We start from the raw sequence: 24,358 nt of genomic DNA on the forward strand, positions 1-24,358 counted from the left end.
CGCGACGGGATCCCAGAGACAGCAGCTGATCCGGCGGGGTCTGGAGTCCCTACCTAAACACGGCACCCATCCTCCCCTCCTCACCCCCGAACATAACAGCCTTTCCATCCAGCTGGATCGCCGGTGTGGTGCCAGGGTTGGTATCCCCAGACGATTTGTTTCCCCTGCGTCGGGAGCGCGCACAGGGCTGTCCGAATCACGGATGAACACTATCTGTCGTTTTTAGATTTAGTTCACAAACACTTCTTATAAAGACGTATTACTGCTGAAATATTAGCGGCGTTGGCTCTTTAAACAGTAAAGTTACAGGATACAAATAAATATGAGCCACGGTGTGGAAATGATGCGCCGCGTGAGAACTTTTAATGCATCATTTTCTCCTGTAACCCACAAACACTCATCAGTGCGCGCTCCCGACGCAAGGGAAAAATTCTACCCTGGCACTCTGACACGCCCACGCGTGATGTTAACCACTCAGTTCCTACTGTGAGAGGTCCACAGTTCATCCCGATCACATTACAATAATTTAATAACATATTATTAAGATACAGAAAACTAGATCCAGCTTAAGGAAAAAAAGTCCACGGAGACCAGTGTAGAACTGTGTTGGTGCGGGAGGCTTTTACTTTGAAGGGCGTGGCAGGAAGCGGTGGTAGGTTTGATGTGGAGAGCTGAGAGGAGCCCGTCTGCGTCACAGTGTAAGGAGAGTTTCTGGGAGCTGCTCGTCTTTCTCCGAGGCTGTGGAAGCTCCGCTCCGGGCAGACAGGAGGTGAGTGACCGGGCAGAGGGCCACCGAGGCCGGCCGAGCATGTCCACGACACCGCTGTCTGTGTGTGGCTGTGTCGGTTCCGCAGGGAGCAGTGACCGGCGGGCACTCCGGGGCCGGTTTATGGTGTTTAACTACCGACTAGTAGGGGAGACCGGGGATGGTTGTAACGTGGGTCAGTTGTAACACTTCCAATTTCTCCAATCAGGGCTAAGTTTCAAATGATGTGACTCATCCTGTGCATGCCCAATTCAGTTCTGCTATCACATGTGAAAAATCAGCACATTTTGTCAAACACAGACAATTTAACATGAAAAAAAGTAATTTGTATGCCAAAAAGTAAGTTTTTCTACTTTATTTCAATGTTTAATAGCATTATCTGCTTTGCAGTTAAACTCATCAAACTTAAATTATGTTATTTGTATGTCTATGGGGATATATTCTGTGTAAGTCTTTAGTGCTAATGTTTTAGCCATTGGCTGTAATGTTAGCTAGTTCATGGCTATAGGAGTCTGGGTCAGTTGTAACAATAATGCAGATGTTACAACTTACCACACTATTACTTTAACTTATATTAAACAAGTTGGGGCAACGACACCAGCAGAGAGAGGTTCACTGGTCACCTTTGTATATGCGGTTAATGCCATTGGCAACACAATTCCTCCACTGTTTGTGTTCTCACACATACATTATGCAGACCACTGTGTCAGACACCGCTGTCTGTGTGTGGCTGTGTCGGTTCCGCAGGGAGCAGTGACCGGCGGGCACTCCGGGGCCGGTTTATGGTGTTTAACTACCGACTAGTACACGCGAGCAGGGGCCAGACTGTGGAGCGGACACCGACCAGCCGCGTGAAGTGATAACAACAACAATGATAATCATGATAACAATGATAATAGGGATAAGTGACTGATCAGAAAGTCAATCAGGGTGTCCGTGGTCACTGAGACTGTGTGTTGTGTTCCTCTGAACAAAGCGCTCATTAAACTAATCTGGTTTTGCCTTTTATTGTTTTAAACGTGGGAGAGTGGACAGGTTTCACCGTGGGCTCAGATTATTATATCACGATCTGTCACTCTGACAAACACCACGCTGACTAAAACTACTGTAATGCGCCAAATCACAACAACAGCGCCTTGAGGCGACTTTTGTTGTGATTTGGCGCTATATAAATAAAATTGAATTGACTTAAGTGCACGAGACTGTCCAGTTATTATTATTATTGTTGTTGTTTAGCAGCACGGTGGCGCGGTGATTAGCGCTGTTGTCGGGTCTTTCTGCGTGGACTTTGCGTGTTCTCCCCGTGTCTGTGTCCAGTCTGGTCTGTCTCAGACTGGCGACCAGTCCAGCGTGCAGGGTAACTGGGAGGCTCCAGCCCCCTGTGACCCTGACAAGGATCACCAGATGATGGATTATCGCTATTGTCACTGTTATTGTTGTTGACTGTGTTGTGAGTAGGGCTGCTCAATTAATCGAATTTTAATCACGATTACGATCTGGACTTTCAACGATCATTAAAAATGACTGAGCCGATTATTAGCCCCTCCCTCGTTTATCCGCGACACCTTAAAGGCCGGTCCGTGAAAATATTGTCGGGCATAAACCGTCCGTGGCGCAAAAAAGGTTGGAGACCGCTGATTAAGAGGACCCGAGGGAAGCTCGGAAAGCTAAGCAGGAGTTATTTGGAGAGGAGAGTGACTGCCGTTGGTTGAAAAGACAGGTAAAAAAAAACTTCAGTGGTGTTGCACACTATGTTATATTATTTTTTAAAGTCATTGTTAACCCTTTAAAGCCGGTCAGAGCAGCACGCTCCGTGTTGTGTAACTATTGTTAAATCCCTGTAGAACCGGAACCGCGTAAGCTAGCGCAATAATTTGTTTTGCATATGGCTCAAGAGTTGGGAGTTCGCCTTGTAATCGGAAGGTTGCCGGTTCGAGCCCCGGCTTGGACAGTCTCGGTCGTTGTGTCCTTGGGCAAGACACTTCACCCGTTGCCTACTGGTGGTGGTCAGAGGGCCCGGTGGAGCCAGTGTCCGGCAGCCTCGCCTCTGTCAGTGCGCCCCAGGGTGGCTGTGGCTACAATGTAGCTGCCATCACCAGTGTGTGAATGTGTGGATGACTGGATGTGTAAAGCGCTTTGGGGTCCTTAGGGACGAGTAAAGCGCTATATAAATACAGGCCATTTACCATTTACCATATGAAACCGGAGGAGTTGTACTTACATCTGATGCCATCAGCTTGTCCTCGTCACGGTTTCCTTCCACAAAAAGCTTTGCAAAAACTGCATAAAAAGCGCTTGCAGGAACAAAAGCATAATATTCCAGAAACAGGCTTCGCCGATCAGCTGTTCTTAACACTTCCCACCGTGAAACAGACGTCAGCGGGAACTATCACATGTCCGCCATTTCCTGGTCAAAACCGGAAGTGACGTCATTTTCGCGGAAATGTAGTTTTTTTACTTGTAGGCCTTAAAAGCCTATACTGGTCATGTTTGACTTTTCTGAATAGTTGCTGGGATGCTTAGAACTCGAATTGCACTGCTGGAAATAGTTGATTTTGATGCACCTGCTGTTTTCTTTGCAAATTTGCATCATAGGATTGTTTTTTCGTTTTTCCTGCAGTGTATATAAAAATTGCTGTATCTCCAAAATAAAACTATGAAGACACTCAAAATAAATTTCCTGTTGTTGTAAACTATTTTTTGCAACTTTTTTGTATTTAAAGTTTTGAAGGACAAACCTCTTAAATTTCTCCAAGTAGAAATATATGTAAAAAAACCAAAAACGATTTTCAATTTGTTTTTTGTAGTTTATTGCACTTTTTTGCAATTAATGTAGTTACTATGGACTTAATGCATACATATTATTAAAATATGGGCTATAACAGTTGTATAGCAACTTGAAATGCTCCCATAAATGGCACTACAACATGTAAAAAATTAATATAAGCTCTGGCGGACTTGGTTCTATAGTAGGTCTTAAAGGGTTAAATAAATATCGTCAAATAATCGAGATCTCAATTTCAGTGAAAATAATCGTGATTATCATTTTTGCCATAATCGAGCAGCCCTAGTTGTGTGTTTTTCACGTGTGGTTTTTCAAACACCATACAGTAAACCTTTGATGTCCTGGTGTTTCACGCTCATGAACCGTCCTCATCGTGATGTTTTCACTGAAAACAGGAACTGGGAGACTTTCACAGCGGTGCTGAGGCTCCCAGCCTCTGGACCAGACTCGGGGTCCTGAGCGTGTTTCCAGTCAGTCTGCACGGCTCCTGTTTTTGTAAAAGAACGTCAGTTTTTTCTGCAGCTGCCGTCTCGTGAACACTGAGTAAAAAGTTCACCTTCAAGCTTTAACTCTGGTTTCTAATAATGTGGTAGAAGTGATGCACGTGGGAGGATGTGAGAGTGCTGAGTACAGCAGGGCGATATTGCCACAAATATTTATCACGATATATATTTGAAAATTTGCGATAACGATATAACTGACGATATAATTGATGCGAGACAAAATACAAGTCCACAACATTACTAGCGCAAAAAGACAACCTTCCATTTATTTTCACTTAAACAAGAAGCTGGTTTTTATGTACATTAAAGCTTTATAAAAATGTAACAGTACAAATGCAAATTCCTTGCTGAAAGTTTAACCAAAAGGCATTTCCAGTAGAAATGGGCTGACATATCCTGAGCATAACCATGTATAATATCCACTGAAGTTAAAAAGAGGTGCTTTGCAACATTAAACTGCAGTGTGCAGTACGCATTTTTCGGACCATAAGGTGCACGGGATTATAAGGCACATTAAGCGAAACAAAGCAGTCAGATAAATCAAACTTTATTAAACTCATTCTTCTTGCTTCCTCCACTTCTGTACCATTGATTCATTAATGTTGAATTCTCTGGCAGCTGCTCTATTCCCATGTTGTTGCAGTATATTAATGACTAACCTCGTATTGTGGATGGATTATCTCAGTTGTTCTCCTGACTGAAGTTTGGTCCGTTTACAGCATCCTGCCATGCGATTGCATTTGTCTCTAACCATGAAGAACCTTCACGTTAACTTTTATAAGTGGAAAAGTGTTAGTGTTCGTCCTCCAGCTTCACTGTTTATGTTATGCTAACATAGCTGTGTCGCTAGCGATCACGTAGCACATCATTATATACCAGCTAGCCCAACTTCAGTAACCCTACAAACATCACTGCTGTTTAGTTTCCTGTCTTCATTTATGTTGGAAGTGATAGCAGAGCTGTACGTTTGAATTTTTTCAGAAATCTCTCAGTCAGAACATGCTATATCATGCTTAGGTGGAAGCTAGCGAGCTAACTCCCTGCTAACTTCTACCTCCGTTAAATGTAATAACTTTTGTTTTCATGGATGCCTGGAAGTTAAACTTCATAGTTACACCTGGTAAAGCAGCAATGCTGATCGTTTTATTAAAGATGAAAGAATTTAGACAGTTTTTAACGCTCAGTGATGCTGCAGTGTTCGTTTGACCTGAAGTATACGGAGTTTGGGACCCAGATTACTCCCAGATTTAAGAGCATCTTAGTCCGACAAATAACAACGGCCGCTTGCATGTTCTGCAAAAAAATGTGCTTTGTCGTGTATCTGACGGACAAACACCAAACCAGTTCCACATCACGGAAGTTGCACCATTTTTACAAACCAATTCTGGTTCATCTGTTTCACTCAACAATCCGCCATGTGCGTATGAAAACAAAGGCACTGCGCATGCGCGCTTTACTCATATTCTATCGCTATATTTCATTTTCCTATCGTTGCCTAACATTATACCGCTATTACCGTGAACGGTATAATATGGCCCAGCCCTAGTGCTGAGGCAGCAGGGCTGGGCTCAGCGGCAGAGGAGGAAGAGGAGAGAAGGTGCCAGACTTGCTGTGATGTCATCATTCATGCTTGATGCAACATGTTGACGATGTTGCCCACAAGTCTGAGAGTCTGTCTCTCTCTGAGCGTCCTCTCCCCTCTCTCGCCGTTTGCAGTGCGTCACTAAATGTTGTCTTTTTAGTGTTTCATCCTGTTTCCCTGCTCTCTTCCTGTGAAAAGGGGTTTTTGTCACCGCTGTCTGATGGTGGGGGTTTTCTGTCTTCAGGATGAAGCGGCTGCAGTTGGGCAACTAACTGAGTTTATGTTTAATTGACTGAAAATCTTTTCTCGAACTGAAACAATCCGTAACATTACAATCGTCTCGTCGATGAGATGTAAATGTAGATGATGTTTCGCTGCAGCTGGACCGCGTGGTGCTTCCTGGCTCTCAGCGCATTTGCAGACGTGACGATAAATCCTGCCCACCTGTGACGATGGCCTGTCTGCCTCTGCTGCTCTGCCTCAGCTTGCTGCTGCACTCAGGTGAGTCATGTAAAAGCAGTCAGGTGTTCAAATACCGTCCTGCCCCACCCACACACAGGCTGATACCTGTCAGGTATACTTTGGATCCTCGTGACTCATCAGATTGCCTCACATATTTTCTCTTTTCTTCCTCTCGCAGAGCTCGCTCATCCGCCTCCCGCACCTGTTAACCTTTCTGTCGACTCTCTGAACTTCCGCCACGTCCTTCGGTGGAAGCCCGGCGACAACACGCCCCCTGGGACAGAGTACGGGGTCTTTGTGAGGTAATTTGTCCGCCGTCTGTCCTCACGTCCTGTCACTCTCAGCCTGGTAACATGAAGACGATGGTGCTCACATCAAACCCCAAAAAACCTCTGAGCTCTGTGGGTGATGTAGAAACGCAAAGTTCAGACGCTTGAAGGATCAAGTTCAAGCTCAGCTGTGACTCCAGGCTTTTATTAACACACACACACACACACACACACACACACACACACACACACACACACACCTGAGATAAAGGACAGGATTAAACACCTGTAAATAAAAGTGTTGCATCAGCTGCGTGTTTTTGTCAGATGCTTCCTGTCGAAGTTCAGAACACGATATTTTTTCTAAAGGAGGGTAAAAGTCCCCCCGTAGCCTGCTGGGAAATTCCACTGTTGCTTCTTCTTTTTTACCAAAAGAACGATTCAAAAATAGATTTCCTGTTTTATTTTGTAACTCACACAAGTTTGTCTGCACTTTTCTTCAGATCAAAGAAAGAAATGAAACAACAGAATAATTTCATTTTTAATTATATTGTAATTATGCAGCTATACAAAGTTAGTTAGTTACAAGTTTTTTTGTTCATATTTTATAAAATCAGAGGAAACAGCTTCATCTTTGCAGTTTATCCAGAAGAACAGATTTCATGGAGACAGACGTTCTGGTCTTTAGACCCGGTGTCGTGTCCACGTGTGACGACATCAGAAACATTCGAGCCAAACTCGTCGTGACATGGGAAACATAAGCAGCTCGTTCGTACGCGTAAATAAAAAGACAAAGTGTGCTGTGATCGTGAGACGATGGAGGATCAGGTGTGTGAGTGGGGGCGTGACCTCCATGCAGGTTTATGATGTGTGGTAAACATGAAGCAGCCCTCCCTGCTGCCTGTGATGGCGTGCACGGCGTGCTCTGTGGGACGATGAGCCGCCGTCTCTGAGCAACTGCTGCACAGAGATCAGCTGGTCCAGGCTTCAGGGAGCGCTCCTCTCAGGCATGGAGGAAACCCCTGATAACAGACGCACACAGGCTCGAGAGCTTGAACACAGCTTACAGCTGTTTTCCATTTACGCGCACACACACACAAAGATGTTCTAGCACACAGATCGTGGTTATTTTGGAGTGTGTGGAGATGAAACAGGAAGTGAAAGCAGAGCGGCGGGCTGAGGTTTGTGGGGACCTCTTCAGACCAGGGTCACCAACCTCTTTGCCCTGAGAGCTACTTTAAGGGTACTGAGTACTCCGAGGGGCGACGTGTCCGACACAGAGCTCGCCTTTAATATTCTAATATTATCAATAACAGATATTAGTGTGTGTGCAGGGACGACTCACACACTGACAGTGGGAGTTCTCACAGCTGATATCTCTGTGAACATGTTTGTAGGAAACCATCAGCTGATATGTAACCATGGAGACTGCCCCACGTTTGTACATGTCCTTCATATTTGAATGAATCTTCTAACATTTGTACCGATCACCAAATCTGTTGCATTTCCATCATTTTTCACGTTTTTCTACACTGTTTGACTTTGTTTGGGCCGCGTTGTTGTGGTGATGATCTCCTGCTGGTGAACCGCGACCTTTAATCTGCTCACGTTTTCAGTCAGCTTCACTGGCTCCTTCTTCTTCTTTGGTGGAATATCTGCCTGGGCGGGGTGCTTTCTCTCTCCTGGGCGGTTTGTTCACAGCGAGCAGCTGGGATGGCTCTGACGCCGTTTCAGTTTCAGCACTCATCGTGAGGGTTCGCTTTACGTTTGCAAGGTTTAACATGAATACACTGAAACTGCTCGTGGCTTCGTGTTTTTCAGCTAGTTCAGAAACTGTGTTCTTCCTCATACAGCGTCCTCGTCACCAAACCACAGCCTGTGGGTCCAACGAGTCTTTATTGTCTTTAGGGCTGCCACGATTAGTCGACTAGTCACGATTACGTCGACTATCGAAATTGTCGACGCGGCGTTTGAAGCTTTGTAAGATCCCAACAGACGCAGGAATAAGTAGCAGGATTTAAGAGTGTAATAACGGACTGAAACAGAAGATGGCAGCACTGCATGTACAAGGATGCCAGCTGCCGTTTTTTGGTCTTTTATTTGTTCCTGAGTAAATCGGTTTGGCTGAGATTAAAGTTATAGTTTTTACACAGCTGAATAAACCTCAAGCAGACAGCTGATTATCAGAAGTGTGAGATGCTCCAGAATTTACTCCGGTGTCCTTTTATATTTTAGATAGCAAGGAGTTTATTAAACTCCACCGAAACAATCTGCAAATGTCATTAAATTTAATAAACTATCATCTTGTCTTTATTTTTAGTTAGCACAGACCTTAAACACTTAAAGCTGTAAGCTAATGATAGTTATATAAGAGCAGATGCTGCTGGTGCAATAAGCTGTTCGTTTTACTCCAATGGATGATGATCTGATTAGTCGACTAATCGCAAAAATAATCGGTGACTAGTCGACTATCAAAATAATTGTTTGTGGCAGCCCTAATTGTCTTACAGCTAAAACGCAGCTGCCTTCCTGCATGTCTTAGAAATGATTTTCAGGTTTCACTGAGTCTTCAGAGCCGGTGTGCTGGCCTCAGGTGAGCCAGCTTCAGGCCTCAGATGGGTTTCCATCAGGATCTGAACGAGCTGTCAGAGGGGATAAAACCTGTGACACATGGTGCGTTCACTTGTCCTGTTTTAGCTCTGAAATATTGGCGTTGTGTCATATTCCCGTCTTAAGCACCCTGAATGCATCATCTTTTATCTGGAAACACGTCTACAGGCCTCAGCAGGTTAAAGGTCACAGCCTCGACAGCACGGCTTAGGTTTGAAAAGCTGCGTCTGAGCAAAGCAGCAGACTTCTGAGCTTTTTAATTAACATCTAAACTCCTCTCTTATTCATGAATGGTAACCTGACAGTAAACGTCCAATCAGAAATCAGCTTTCGTTTGAATCTAGGACCAGCTGGATTCGAGACATGAACAGCTCATCGTCGCTGTTTGAGCAAACAGTCGTAACACAAAGCAAATGTTTCTTTTACTGTTTTTGTCCTTCTGATCTAAAATGTTCTGTTTGTCGTTGTTCAGTGATAATAGAAAGAAGTGGGAACAGCAATGCAACATACCAACGCAGCCCCAATGCAACCAAACATCTGGAACATCGATGCCGCTGATGCTACCAGAGTGGAACTTTCATTATTACCTGCACGTCAAATCGTTCTTCAACCAAACCTGGTCTCCGAGGTCCAAAATAATTGTGTTTGTCCCTTACAAAGAAAGTACGTCAGCATGAGCGTCTTCTGGGTTTCACACTGGTGCATTTGGATTTAAGTGTGTCCCATAATCCAGATCAGGCTTTGATTGAACTAAAATCTCTGGACTGGTTGAATCTTTACCAAAAGGTGACCGCGTGTTTTCTTCTGTTTACAAGCTAAATTAGGTCCTCCAGAGGTCTCACTGGTCGGATATGAAAACTACATCCAGATCAACATTTCACTGCCTTGGCCCGATGACCTGCCAAACTTTCCCAGTATCCAGCAATATAACGGCTTCAGAGTCTCATTTCGGATCGGAACCGATGGAGAAATCCAGGTAAGACATCCATTTCATCCCAACATCAGCGTGCAGATTTAGACCTCAGCTGGTATCTTCATTCTAGAGTTCCTTTAAACCTGTTTGAGGCTTCAGTCACACAGGCCTACAGACCATTCTGTCCCTGAGCCAGCGGTCGCTGACTGGTGTCCAGGCGCGGCTGTAAAACACATATAGTACATATACGATATAAAAATGGAAATGCAGCCAATCACACAAAGGTGCAGATTTGGCTTAAAATAACCTGGTTGCACAAATATGCACACCCTTAAACTAATACCTTGTTGCAGCACCTTTGCCTTTTATCACTCTAATCAGTCTTTTTGGGTAGGAACCTATCAGCATGGCACATCTTGATGTGGAAATATTTGCTCACTCTTCTTTGCAAAAAAAACGTCCAAATCGGACAGATTGCGAGGACATCTCCTGTGCACAGCCCTCTTCAGATCAGCCGACAGATGTTGGAATTCAGGTCTGGACTCTGTCCGGTCTCTTCCAAAGCCTCAGCCTTATTCCGGTGAATCCATTCTGTTGTTGTTCTGGATGTGTGCTTTGGGTCATTGCTGTGCTGAAAGATGAAGTTCCTCTTTATCTTCCGCTTTCTAACAGAAGGACGAAGGTTTTGTGCCAACACCAACTGGTAACAGTAGTTCATGTTTAGAAGAAAAGATCCCAGCTCACTGATTTGATCGGGGCAATAGTGCCTAAAATGTTGCAGAATTTTGCTGAGAGATCTTTTACTCTGTGGTCATCTTTCGTGAGTAGTTTTATGGACAAAACCCAGCAGGTCATTCAGTGTTCCCTTAGTGCTGATGTAAAGAGATAGCTTATGTAGGCAAGTATATTTCTCCTTTTATCAAGAAGCAAAGACAAAAAGGGGGGAAAAAGAAACAGGGCAGGGGTCGGTGGTTGAATCATCCGTCCCCACCAATGCCACAACCAAATCTACGCCCTTGCAATCACAGCAGGCTTCTGCCTAAAAGCAGGTGTCGGGTTGATTGACATGAGGAGACTTTGACTTTGAGAGTCACCTGTTAGAGCAGGTGTTGCACACCTGGTCAGGCCTCCAAAGGTGTCTTCATGGCCGCGTAGAGGTCAGAGGAGAAAACGATGCTGAGGATCACACCAGTGGGTTGTGGACAAATCCCAGATGTGATTTTAATGACACGTTTCCTCCTTCTTTGACTTGCAGACGCTGGAAACAGAAAATAAAAGTTTTACCCTTGAAAACGTAAAGAAAGGGGCGGAGTACTGCATAGAGGTGAAGCTCAACACCAGAGAACTAAACCATGAGCCGTCTGCCTGGAAGTGCACCTTCACCACGGCGGTGGACCAGCAGAGAGGTGAGCTGATGTGCAGCCGGTAAGGCGGGCGTTGTTGCTGAATCAGAGCATAATGAGCTGCCACAATTCATCTGCCTCCTTATCTGTGTAAATATGCAGAGGGAGTAATTACTAACACATGCCAGGGCTGCCCCTCTTGCCAGTGGGACTCCTCCCCCAGCCACCTGCTCCACCCATCCCTCCCACAGCACAGCCACAAACCACACCCCTCCGCTGTACTTCGGCTGGTTCAGACGGTCGTCTGCATGGAATAATGTGTGTCTGTGTGTCTGCAGGCCTCACTTTAGGTTTGGTCATCGGCGTCCCGATGGTTGCCATCTTCATCGTCACGAGCTGCCTGCTCCTCCTCTTCTACACGGGAGTCATTTGTAAACTGAAGGAAACTGTGCCCAGAGCTCTAATTGTAAGAAATCCAGTTTCATGTGCACTCTAACACCTGTGGTTTGAGAGATTTTATAATGATGTGTTTATTTCTGCTGTGAAGTTGAACATCGCCTTCATTTCATCCATGAGCGTCTCTCAGAGGACAAAGTTCAAACGCTTTGAAGCTCCACAGTCGTAAAGCTCCTCCAGCATATTGTGATTTGCATTTCCACAGAAGGACCAAAGTCCTTCAAAGGTTAAGCAAATGAGTCAGCTGAGCTGAAAACGACTTCTGTTTTGCCCTGCTGCTCTGTGTATATCTTGCTTCAGTCTTAAATATGATCAACCTATCTCTAATAATCAGCTGTGTACCACAGGCCTTCAAGCTGGCTGTAGTTAAACCTTTACTCAAAAAGCATCTCTAGACCATCTCTAGATCCTTGAAAGAGTAGTTGTCAAACAGCTAACAGATCACAGTGACTGTCCCCAGAAAACAGCTTTGGCTGATGTGTTTGTCCTGCATACTTAGACACAGCTGTGACTCGATGATAGACATCTTCAGCAGAGTTTGCCTCTGTTCCTCCTTCTCAGAGCTTCTTTCTCTTCTCTTTGTAGACGGCTCTAACCAAAGGCTACGTCCTGGCCCCGCAGCCCACCGTCCCAGATCCCATCTCAGTTACCTCGGAGACCGGGGAGCATAACAATCACACAACATCACCTTCTGCCAACATTGACGATGTCTCAGAGGACGACGATGATGGCAACTATGTGAACAGAGCAGTGGATCTCTCCTCGGGGGAGAGCTGCTGCTGTGAGGAGCTGTCTGGCAACATGTCAACGAACAGCGAGCCAACGGCAGCACTGGACGCTGGAAGCTCAAGGTTATTTGCTAAGGTGAAAGTAACGGCGCTGCCTGCAGAGTCTGACGAAGGCCAGGTGGAGACGGAGGTGGAGGGAGCGCAGCTCTGTTTGGTGAAAGAGAGGAGTCGAAGTGGAGTCTGGGGACAAAGTCAGGACGAGGAGGTGACGAAGTCCAAAGAGGACAAGGAGGTGCGGGACATCTCCGGCAATGTCAACCTGTTCTCAGTCACCCTCGCCTCAATGGCTGCACGCGATGGAGATGAGGAGGACGTCACAGGCTTTTTGAAAGAGTCCAGCCTGGAGGGTTTACCTGCCACAGACTCACAAACTGAATCAGATCACCTGACACCTCAAGTATTCCCGACACACACAGACCGCACTGCGAGCAGATGTGAAGGCAACAGCACGGACACGCTAACTGAAGAGGAAGAGGAGGAGTTCTCGCCCTATTTGAGAAACAGATGATACTGATGTGTGCTGCTCTGAGCGTCGATGACTCGCAGGGTCTCCTCGTGTTTGTAGACCAGCTTATTATTTGGTGCTGCAGGTCAGAAGATCTGCAAATGAACCAGCCGGATTTTCTGTGTCCGACTTTTTGACTTGTTTGACTGTGAACGTAAAACTGATGCTGCCAAATGGGGTCCAGACACTTTTTAATGTTGTTTGAAAATTAACATAAGCATTTTAAGAAAATCAAAGGAAACTGTGACATTTCTCTTTCTAATGTTCTTCATTAAATATAGATTTTAATGTTTGCTTTTCTCCTGGTTTCCATTCTCTGTACTTCATAATTAAGTATGGGTCATCTCACGCTGGGTCTCAGGAAAAAATAACCACAAACTATATCACATGACTTCTCAAAGGTACTGGGAGCCTGTCAGGTAAGCGTCCGTGCTTCCACAACATCACGTGATTCATAGCTGGACTGGCCCGGTATGCCCGATGGCGATTTTTTGTTTTTTTTTTAGGAAGGCTTTCAATTGAACTCAGTCACACAGCGATAAAAAGAAACACAAAAAATGGCAAGAAGCTGTTGTATTATCAACTGCAATAGCCGGTCGCATGACAGCCACGGAAAGCCGACGGGTAAAGAGATCGGTTGTTATCGGATTACGTCGTTGAAGAGAAATTGTTCGAGCCATGTTTCCGAAGTGACAAAGAGGCGACTGGATATATAATGAAAGGTGTTGGATTGGCCAATTGGTCATGATCGACTCTGGGCTGGACCAATTACAGCCGAGGAGGCCGGATGCACCCTCCCCCTTGTTTAGCAATCACGTGATTTTCGCGCATTGCATGCCGGGAACTCGTGGCAAAACAATCCAAGTACCGCATCAAATGCAAGCATTTGCAGCACCGCAAAACGTTCATTCTCCGGTTCCAATGCCTTCTTGTTTTTTCTTTGACGCACAAAAAAAGGAATGTACAAAACAAAAGGAGAACAATGCCGGTCCGTACAAAGACAGACTCGACGAAAAGACAAAGAAAAGATACAAGAAAAAAATCAAAGGAGTGAAAGGGTTAGACCAAGCCTATTCAAATGGCGGCCCGCGGGCCAAATGCGGCCCAGAAGCAACCTGCGAGTGGCCCTGCCTGTGGTCCTGGCAGAAACACAGAGAAAACGCAAAAAATGAATTTGTTAATTAATTTTAAAAAAAATTAAAAATTCCTACAGCGTAGTGTAGACTGTGAATGCAACACTCCTAGTAGCCTAGCAATATTTAACCCACAATGCACCGTGATGTAAACATATTAAACAATCATCGTAATATATGATGCGACAACAGCATGTCTCTCTCACTCCAAAAGCGCAAAATTGACAATGAAAACTGTCGGTTTAACCCTGCCCGGACTGACAAATACTTATTCATTTTACCGAGTTTAATAATCTTACAACCGGAGTTGTACTACCATGGTGAGGGTCCTGTACAGCCCAAGAGAGCTGCAGCATCTTCCCTTCGTGTTTGCTTCTTGGCGAAGAAGAAAAGGCCTTTCACAGATTCTGAAACAATGAAATACTGCATGCTGGCCGTGGTGGATACGGTGAAAAGTGAGTGTGACATCTGCTATTAAAAACGTACCCCTGTAGGACAGTTCAAATATTCGTAGAATTGAAGTTCTGGCGTCAGACAAGTTTGAAATGCTTTTAGATGACCTGAAGAAAACTGATGTAATGTCTATAGCAGGAGATCACAGACAGAACTGATAATGCGTATATGTCCTTTTTTGGATGGGAAATTGCTCGGCTTACTACCGTTAGAGGGACAAACAGCTGGCGAAATGATGTTTGAGAAGATTTAAGCTCTTTTTGAGGAAAATGGTCTGGATATGAAGCGTGTCTGTATACTTGTGATCGATGGGGCTCCATCCATGGCAGGAAAAGTGAGTGGTCAGCGAAATATTTATTTTAATTTGAAAGGGAATTATCAAAATGTTTTTGTTATTATTATTATTATTATTTCAAATGTGCAAAAAATAGTTTAGTTATAGCTCCCTTTTTTTTAAATGGACCTTTTGGTGTGCATTTGTGAGAGGTCACCACCAGATTTATAGGGGAAAAGGAATAAAAAAAATACTTGTTTTTCAGTACAGTTGTTTGGGTTTGAAATTGATCATGATCTGCTGCTTACTGGCTTCAAAAAAAATATCTGGCCCAGATAAATTCCTCGGTTTGAAAATCTGGCCCAACTAACTTCGTAGTTGAATAGGCATGGGTTAGACCCTCACGAGCACACAGAGGGACAAAAGACGTCAGCGTGCTGCCCAACTTTCACCACGCTCAGATTTATAATTACACGGTTCTTGGAGTGAGTGCATACACTCATGAAGTTTAGTAACTTCAGGTCACTGCAACAAGCCCAGGTACAGTTTACCGACGGATGGGTGCAGGACCTTGAAATGCACCGTGTAGAACGAAAGACCATCGTACGTATCATAAGTTTACCAGTCTCACAAATCGTCTTCATAAATACACATTCGTTAACCGTTTATTAATAGGACCTTTGAGCTCAACGGTAATTAATTAGTAGTGGAAATAATTTCTGGTAGCATCACAGAAATGTAGCAGTGACAATAATACTGTATGCTGTAATCGTACTGGGCAATTGGTGATACAAAACAACTGTTTTATCCTGTGAATAAAAGTATATGTTTTTGTCAATGTACCATAATAACAGAAGCGAAACGCAATATTGTGTCAGGACAATTCACTATTTATGCACAATGAACAAAGGAGCATAGCGCGACAATTTCTGTTCAGCGCCAGACTTGCTTGTAACCTATATCACCAATTATGTTAAGAAAAATGACGTATTAACTACTACAAAACTCTGACCTTTGTGGGAATGCTTGGAGCAGACTAACCTGTGAGCTGGAGGGTTCTGAGACGTTATATTTGGTATATCCAGACCATCAGTCGGCTCTTACTTCGGAGACATGGCTTAAAAATTTTCTCTTCAACGACTTAATCCGATAAAAAAAACGATCTCTTTACCCGTCGGCTTCCCGTGGCTGTCATGCGACCGGCTATTGCAGTTAATAATACAACAGCTTCTTGACATTTTTTGTGTTTCTTTTTATCGCTGTGTGACTGAGTTCAATTGAAAGCCTGCGTGCGCTAGTACCTCTTGCCACAAGTTCCCAGAATCCTTTGCGGTTTTACCCCTGAATGACGTCACATTTTCAATCTTTATCCTGGTGGGCCGGTCTCTAGTCAAAATGCCCGGGCCGATTTTTTGTCCCAGTCCAGCCTTGACTGTAACCATGGCAACCGTAACGCTGCCGCCTGGAACGACAGAACGTAGCTGTCAAACAAAACCCAAACAGTCCTGACCCGCGACAAGATGAAACAGGAAAGTACTGCAGTGTAATCCATTTATTTCAACAAAGTAACTGTATTCTGAATACCACCTTTTTAAACGGTAACTGTAACGAATACAGTTACTCATATTTTGTATTTTAAATACGTAACAGCGGTACATGTATTCCGTTACTCCCCAACACTGTATATATATATATATATATATATATATATATATATATATATATATATATATATATATATATATATATATATATATCATAATAATCTGACAATACTATAATATTGGCCATATTATATTTACATTACCACAGTGAGATGATTTTAGTCTCATGAACAACATCAGCTAATTGTTATTTACTAACTAATCTTAAATGACTGTTCAGTACAGAAATGAAGCCCAACAATCATGTTTACAGTCCCGTGGTCTCAGCCTCAGATACAGCCTCAGAGGCACAATTAACTATTCTAATTTCCAGATTTCAGTTTTTCACAACATAAAGCTTTTTTCACCAAAACCTACAGTAAATAATATAAATATATAAACAGCAGCAGCCTCAGAGAAAACATTAGAACGAGGCATCTTCAACATATGTTCATACAAGGCAGCTCAGTTTACCATAAGTTGTATGGGTGTGCATCTGTTTCTGCATGTTTAGCAAAAATGTGCCATTTCTTCACTCAGTGAGGTGATGGTTAAGCTTCAGCAGCAGTTTGCTCTCAAGGTTCTTTCTGTGAAGCTGTGACTGTTCAGCAGTGAACAGGAGTCCTGCATGACTGAGAAGTCCTTCACAAGCTCCAATTGCAGGAAGCTGTATTGATTTTGATCAACAGCTTCTTGATGTGAGGAACGCCATGTAATAGAGCCACACCTCCAGTGAATGGACATGAAAGGTACCTCTCCAGCTCCCCTGCTTCTGGCTTTCCTGACCCCATGGATCCATCATCTTCGTCAGTTAGGCTGCTGTTTGTGCTGGCCTCATCCAGCTCTGAGTCTAGGTGATGTCTGATGAGGTGGAGACCTGTGGAAAGATGTAAGGTTTTCAAAAGAATTAGGTCTGGTCATTATAGTGCTGTAAACACTGCCAAGCTGCAGATGTTTGTTTGGAGCTAGCCTCCAAAAGCTGCCCATACACTGTGCGATTTTTGGCCCATTTTGAGCCGATTTTTTAGTCGCGCAACAGTTTTGGGGATCGGCCAGTGTTTTGCCTTCATCGTGTGTCGTGCATCGTGTAGTATACATGGGGTAATGAGCAGTTAACACCTCACGACCAGCTCCCAATCATCAATCGTTTGGTCGCAAGATAATCAAACCTGTTTGAAATCCTGTCGCCCCTCAACGCAGCCTCTCACACTGCGCACGCACAAACACAGAAATGAAAGAGAAAAGGTGGAGCAGCACGGCAGTGCAGCGTGTGATCTGGACACAAGAGATGGAGGCACAACTTGTAGGATGAGGCAAGCTCATCTGAGTACGTAAGCGTAGAGCTGGCACCCAGGCAAAAGGAAAATAGAGCTGTATCATGTTAGAACGAGAAAAGTTTATTGTTCTAACAATATACCTTTCATGTTCGTGCAATATAATATTTATATTGTACGAACGTGATAGTTGTGTATATTGTAATAACATGATATTATATTGTTAGAACAATGATGTTGTTCATGTTGATGTTCATCTCTAAATGTTGTGCTCGTTGGTGATCATCGTCACGTTCTGCATCTTCATGCTGATCTCGACCGGGTTCATCTGTCTGAGACGGAGGCTGCTGCCGTCGGTTCTGGTAAGTTCAGAGTCAGAGCATCACACGCTGAACACGTCACCAAAGGAAGACGATTTATTCTAGCATCTGATTCCTTCAGGTTTCAGTCGTCAGCGCTCGTGTCTGATGTTCGACCTTTGTTGTTGTTTCACAGTTTCAAAGAACGCCATCGCGATGCGTGTGACAAGTGGCTCTTATTTTGAAAGTTCAGTTGTTTTCAGTTATAAAATAAAGTTTCCATCCTGTACCCGCACCGCTAACTGGACCTGACCCTTCAGCATCCAGCAGCAAACGGGTCAGAGGTCCTGAGTTTGAGCCTTTGAAGCGAACTCGAGGACGCTGGTTCATGAGAACGTGATACGATCGTGCTGTGATAGTCACGTAGTTTCAGTCTCACTCCTGTCACTTCTCATTGCTTCATCACAGCAAAGTGTTTTCCACGCGAACAGATCCGCGTGTCTAAAGCACCAGAACGATCTCAGCAGAAATATTCCCGTTGATCTGCAGAGAACACGAGTGGGAACGTGTGAAGAGTTCTTTCTTTCTGTGGTTTCACATCTCTGTCATCTCACATCCTTTGATGCGTGTGAAGCATAAATCTGAGTGCAGATTACACCATCAGATGCTTTAACAGGACTCTAATGTGGTGGAATCGCCCAGGGTCGGGCTCTCTGCTACAGCTGGAGTCGCAGGCCAAACAGTTAACGTGCTGTTTGCTGTTTGTGGTCGAGCGGCGAGCGCTCAGCGTTTTCTGAGTAAAGACACAGGAAGAAACAGCAGCAGGTGGAAACTCTGCCAGAGCTGCGGTTGTACAAACAAAGAGAGACAGCTGCACAGACTCAGGACGCTGCTAAAGAGCTCGCGCACACAGTCAGAGCGTGCAGGCAGGATGTGCTTCGAGAGGTGAAACACAGCCATGTTTTTACAGCTCGTACCGCAGTGAAATCCCATTTGCTCCCAGTCACAGCAGCACTGAGACCCGCTCGGCTGCTCGGTCACCGAGCCGCTAATCGCTCCGTTCATAACGTGCCGTGTTATTCCTGGTGTGGAGATGCCAGCAAACAACTTTTAATACTCCTGCATCGGCACGAGCCGTCCATGTTTAAAGCGCTCACCAGACTGAAGTGTAATGTTTGTCCACAGAGATCTCACAGTGATTCAGTTTCACAGTGTCTCACGTCCCTCTGGTCACATTTCAGACGCTTCATGATCAAAGTAATGTTTTCATATCAGGGCTGAGAGCTCAGAGCTGGAACGCAGGAAGACCCCGACCCCGGCCCGCTCTCCGTGCAGTGTTCAAAAGCTGCTTTTAAGTTTGGCTTTATTTTCTGCTTTGACCTCGAGCCTGCACTCAAACGTTGGCGACCCCTCTGAGGTGAAAGCAGAGCAGCGTTTCTGTGGTGTTGTGAGTGAGTGTTGTTTATCTGAAAGTTGAACGTCTTCGCCGTGTATCCGGGACTCCGGTGTACCCCAGGGTAGGGTTCTCGGCTCATTGTTCTTCTGAGTTTATCACAACCCGAAGCAGCAGAACGCCGGCCAGCGGCTGCTTCCTCTGTGCACAGGAAATGTTATCACATAAAAAACTGGTGAATATTTAAAAATGTGGCCTGAGGAGCCGCTGGTTCAGTTTGGCTTTGAACCCAGTGTAGAAATGTTCATCTGGGTTTATTCTTGGTGTTGTCGTTCTGCGGTGTTTGCTGATATATGTCTGTGTTGGCGTCTTGGCTGAAGTTGCTATGGAGACTTGGTGACGTGAGTCTCAGAGCAGAGGCTGTCCTGCACAGGGAAACACTTCGCATCAGGAAGTCTTCTCTGTTACCTGCTGTGAGTCGTTATCTCGTCTTCTCACGTGATTATTTATCTGTAACCACCTGTTTGCTGGGATCTAAAGGTCGTGTGGTTTATGAGCATGAATGAACCCCGGGCTTATTTATTTATTTTTGCATTGTCTCTTTTATTGAGAGAAAGCAATTGAACACTTTTACACTGTCTTTGCTTTCACATTTTTAAACTTACAATTGAAAAGAAAAAAGAGGGAAAAAAGACTTGGGTAAGGGAGTAGCAGCAGGCAAGTTAGCATCACATGATTGTCATGGGAATTTAACTCGGGGCTTCAATGTAAAAAAAAAAATAAGAAAGCATGGTTCATAAAATAAAAAATAAAAATCACACCTCACAGGCTTAACGTATTCTGTAGGAAGTATCCCTCTGAAGTTTAAGAGAAAATGACAATTTTCCATCGTATAGATCTCTGGTACAGAATGTTTTCCATCTTCCATCGTTGGTGGTTCAGGCGTAAGCCATTTCCTCGAGGCTTTTTACTCGTGGCCAGTAGGATATACAAGAGTCTTCTATCATTAGAGTTCAATTCATCCACTGGTGTGTTACACAGAAATATGGTCTCAAAGGTTAAAGGAAAAACAAATGAAAACACATTTTGTAGATGTTCGTGGATTAGAGCCCAGTGTTGGCGACTATCTTTGCAATCCCAAAAGATTTGGAAACGGTTAGCTCCATCTCGCCCACATCTCCAACAAGTGTCGCAGTTCCCCGATATCTTTGCTGAGCAGGGCTGATGAAAACTCTCGTAATGATTTTACAGCAGAACTCACGGCAAACACTGGACCCGGTGGTAGCCCACTGTGTCATGCATGCGTGGCCCCAACACTCCTCTGTAATCGACAGGTTACCTTCTTTTCCCCACATTGCTTTCATATACAGAGAGCTGTGGTTTTTACACCGCAGGATGCTCTTATATCGTTTGGAAATCATTTTGCTTTGCGCTCCAGATTTGGTTAATGATAAAAATGTTTCTACAAACTGTAATTCGTTTAGGTTCACTTTTAAGTTTTGATTAAAATAATTTCTGGCCTGTAGAAATCTAAAGAAGTCGTCTGAGCCTAAATCATGTTTGCTCCTTTCAAAGCTTTGAAATGCCTCCTTGTGGACGAATGAATAATAATTAGTTATACCTTTTCAAATCCAGTTCTTGAATCTATTATCGTACTGATTCGGGAAAAATCTGAATCACATGCTCACCATCAAAGCTTAGAGGCAAATTCTGATGACTTCTTTCAGAGCAGATGTGATTATTTGTAGTATGGGTTCATCTGCCATGTCTGTTTTGTTCTGTAACTTTATGTCCGATATTAAAGCTGTAACTGGTTTTCCTTCAACATCTTTCCATCCGGCGGTGTAATCTGGACAGCAGAGACATATCAGTGGTCTTAGCTGAGCTGCGCAGTAATATTCTCGTAGACAAGGAAGCCCACGACCTCCCTTTTCTTTCTTTAGTTGGAGCGTTTATATTTAACTCGAGCTTTTTTCCCGTTCCAGATGTGTTTTGACAATATTCTTACAATATTCAATATAAAGACTGAAACAAATACAGGGAAGAATATTTAATCTAACTGATTCGATCCTGGAGTGCAGAGACGGATTGGTATTCCATCTTTGTCTGTCTGATTGTATAGATTCATTTAGCGGGGCATAGTTGGCATTGAACATTTTGGTGACGTCACGATGTATTACCACCCTAGGTACCTAATGCTATCTACATCCCACTTCCATTTATAGCGATTCTTAATTTCAACTGGTGGTTCATAGTTTAAAGTTAATACCTGCATTTACATTAACCTTGTATCCTGAAAAAGAGCCGTACTCTGATAGCATTTCCATGCCCGGGCTTATTTTAAAGATGAGCTCCTGTTAACGTGTCGGTGAGTGCCGTGTGACTCGTCGTCACCTTTAGTTTGTGAAACCTTGAATTCATCTGAGTATTTTCTTCGTGCAGACAGCGTGCTGGGATGGAGCAGCTGTGGGCGTCCTTACAGTTAACCTTTTTAATATTTGTAGTTTGTAGCTTTTCATGAAATAGATGCAGTTTCATGTTCCATTATTAACTGCCTTTAGTTAACCAAGATGCAGAGGGGGCTTTCCCCTGCTGTGTGACCAACAAACCAAACATGAAATTTGGAGGGTTTGGGTGCTCACCAACAGTTTTTTCCAAAACACGGCGCCGTGCCCAGCTCTCTGTCACACCGCACTTCTTTTAATGTGATTCAGCTACGTTTCCACTGCTAGGAAACACGCAAAGGCCACGCGAGCAGATGAAGCGCTCACAGCCCACAAAGGTCTGTTCAGCGCTTCGACCGTAACACCGAGCTCAGTTTGCTCGTAAAGCCGAGGTGAAGCCGAGATGAGCCAAGGTGAGCCTTTAACTCCAGGGATGAACTAGATGAACACGCAACATTTCAATTTTCATTTTAAAACGGATCTTCAGGCTCGTTGTGTTTGCTCGCCTCTCACAAAACACGTCATTTGCTTCTTTTGCTAAATCTACAAAAAAATGAAAAAACACAGTTTGACCTGAAATAGTGGCACCAACAGCTGTTAGCTGGAAACTTACCTGATCTCAGCGTGGTGTGCAGTGTGTATCTGACAGTCACGTCAGACAGGGTGCAAAGACCTGACGGTCGACAGGAGGAGGTCAGGAGGAGGACAGGAGGTCTGGGACAGGAGGACGACAGGAGGAGGTCTGGAGAAGGACAGAGGAGGTCTGAGACAGGAGGACGACAGGAGGACGACAGGAGGAGGTCTGGGACAGGAGGAGGTCAGGAGGAGGACAGAGGAGGTCTGGGACAGGAGGACGACAGGGGGAGGTCAGGAGGAGGTCTGGGACAGGAGGACGACAGGAGGAGGTCTGGAGAAGGACAGAGGAGGTCTGGGACAGGAGGACGACAGGAGGATGTTAGGAGGAGGTCTGGAGGAGGTCAGGAGGAGGACAGAGGAGGTCTGGGACAGGAGGACGACAGGAGGAGGTCTGGAGAAGGACAGAGGAGGTCTGAGACAGGAGGACGACAGGAGGAGGTCTGGGACAGGAGGAGGTCAGGAGGAGGACAGAGGAGGTCTGGGACAGGAGGAGGTCTGGAGAAGGACAGGAGGAGGTCAGGAGAAGATCAGGAGGAGCTAACTGGAGTGGTCAGGAGGAGATCGGGAGGAGGACAGGAGGAGGTCTTACCTTTTTTAGCCATTCCTCGCCGTCGGTCCCCTGACCATGGTCGGAATACGCAAGGGGAGATGCTTACTCCAGGGCCGAAGTTTTGTCCTCCTTCTGGGTTAATTCCCTTCACTTTTGCGGAGTAGTGAGGTAGGCAGAAATCAGCCGAGACACTCAGGAGTACTGAAGAGATGAGGCTTTTGTCATGTAACGGTGTGGCAGACAGGAAAATAGGACCCAAACGCAAACTCACGGGAAAACAGGACTGAACTCAAAATGAAGCTTTAATGCTGACAAAAAGGTGACAAAAGATAACGGTGATACAAAAGCAATACAAAACTAAACTGGGAGAAGCTAATTGTAACACATACCAGAAAACACGGGGAGAATCACACACAGCATGAGGGACGACGCGACACTGACTCAGAGAAACACAGGGTTTAAATACACTGGGGAGTAACGAGGGGAATGAGACACAGAAGGAGGGCACAGCTGGGAGAAATCAGGACTGACGAGACAAGCAAAGCAGGACACATTCACATAAGACACGGACCTTCAAAGTAAAACAGGAAGTATCACACAGAGACGCGAACATGACACAGTGGAGACAGCAACTAAGAAACACAGAGACATAAACCATAAGGCAGAGGACTCTAAGAACCAAAATACGCGGAGGGAAATACTCAGCTTGGAACACAAGAAACTAGACTAGAGGGAGTAACAAAAGACCAACCATGAGAACATAATGCACAATGCAGAGTGACAGAAAACAAACTCAAACATGCAAAGACACACAATTACACAGAACAGAGGGGACACAGAGAGACATGAAGGGCAAGGGATCAAAACTAGAAGCCATAGAATAAATCACACACATAAGTACAATAATACAAAAACCACAAAGAACTAAAAACGCTGGGTCAGGAGACCCAGGACCGTGACAGCTTTAATAACGGCACTGCACATTTCAAAACACACTGCATAGGCTGTAGCCCGTTAGAACGCTGCTCTCGGTCACCGCCTCTACCCGTGACATTCTTTTTCGCTTACCGCGTTTCCTCACACGCATGCTCTCACACACATCGCATACACACCTCACACAGCACCCAGCCACACACAAGCTGGCAGTTCCTGCAACACTACCCCCACTCTGGATGGCAATTAAACAATAGTTCCACTCCAGAATTGTAATGCACAAAATAAAACATTTCAAGTGCTGTAAAGTAGAAAAGAAATTACACAACTGTAACTATTACATG

At 44.7% G+C, this 24,358-nt stretch overlaps 2 protein-coding genes across 2 annotated transcripts in view; both read left to right on the top strand.

The window, feature by feature from the left end:
- Positions 1-633: 633 nt before the first annotated feature.
- On the top strand, positions 634-13,275 carry LOC105940716 (uncharacterized). The gene is made up of 8 exons (XM_024805348.2): positions 634-769; positions 6,017-6,137; positions 6,277-6,400; positions 9,450-9,640; positions 9,793-9,953; positions 11,146-11,296; positions 11,572-11,699; positions 12,275-13,275. The coding sequence occupies exons 1-8, from the start codon at positions 662-664 to the stop codon at positions 12,983-12,985; spliced, it is 1,695 nt and encodes a 564-aa protein (XP_024661116.2). The 5' UTR covers positions 634-661; the 3' UTR covers positions 12,986-13,275.
- A 4,753-nt stretch (positions 13,276-18,028) lies between these two features.
- Positions 18,029-24,358, top strand: part of LOC105940562 (uncharacterized) — a 38,429-nt gene continuing 32,099 nt past the window's right edge. Inside the window, exon 1 of the mRNA XM_076875419.1 lies at positions 18,029-18,121. Coding sequence (XP_076731534.1) covers positions 18,065-18,121 — 57 coding nt within the window. The 5' untranslated portion in view covers positions 18,029-18,064. The remainder of the gene's footprint in view (positions 18,122-24,358) is intronic.

This window comes from Maylandia zebra, linkage group LG16 (assembly GCF_041146795.1).
Source record: "Maylandia zebra isolate NMK-2024a linkage group LG16, Mzebra_GT3a, whole genome shotgun sequence".
NCBI lineage: Eukaryota > Metazoa > Chordata > Actinopteri > Cichliformes > Cichlidae > Maylandia > Maylandia zebra.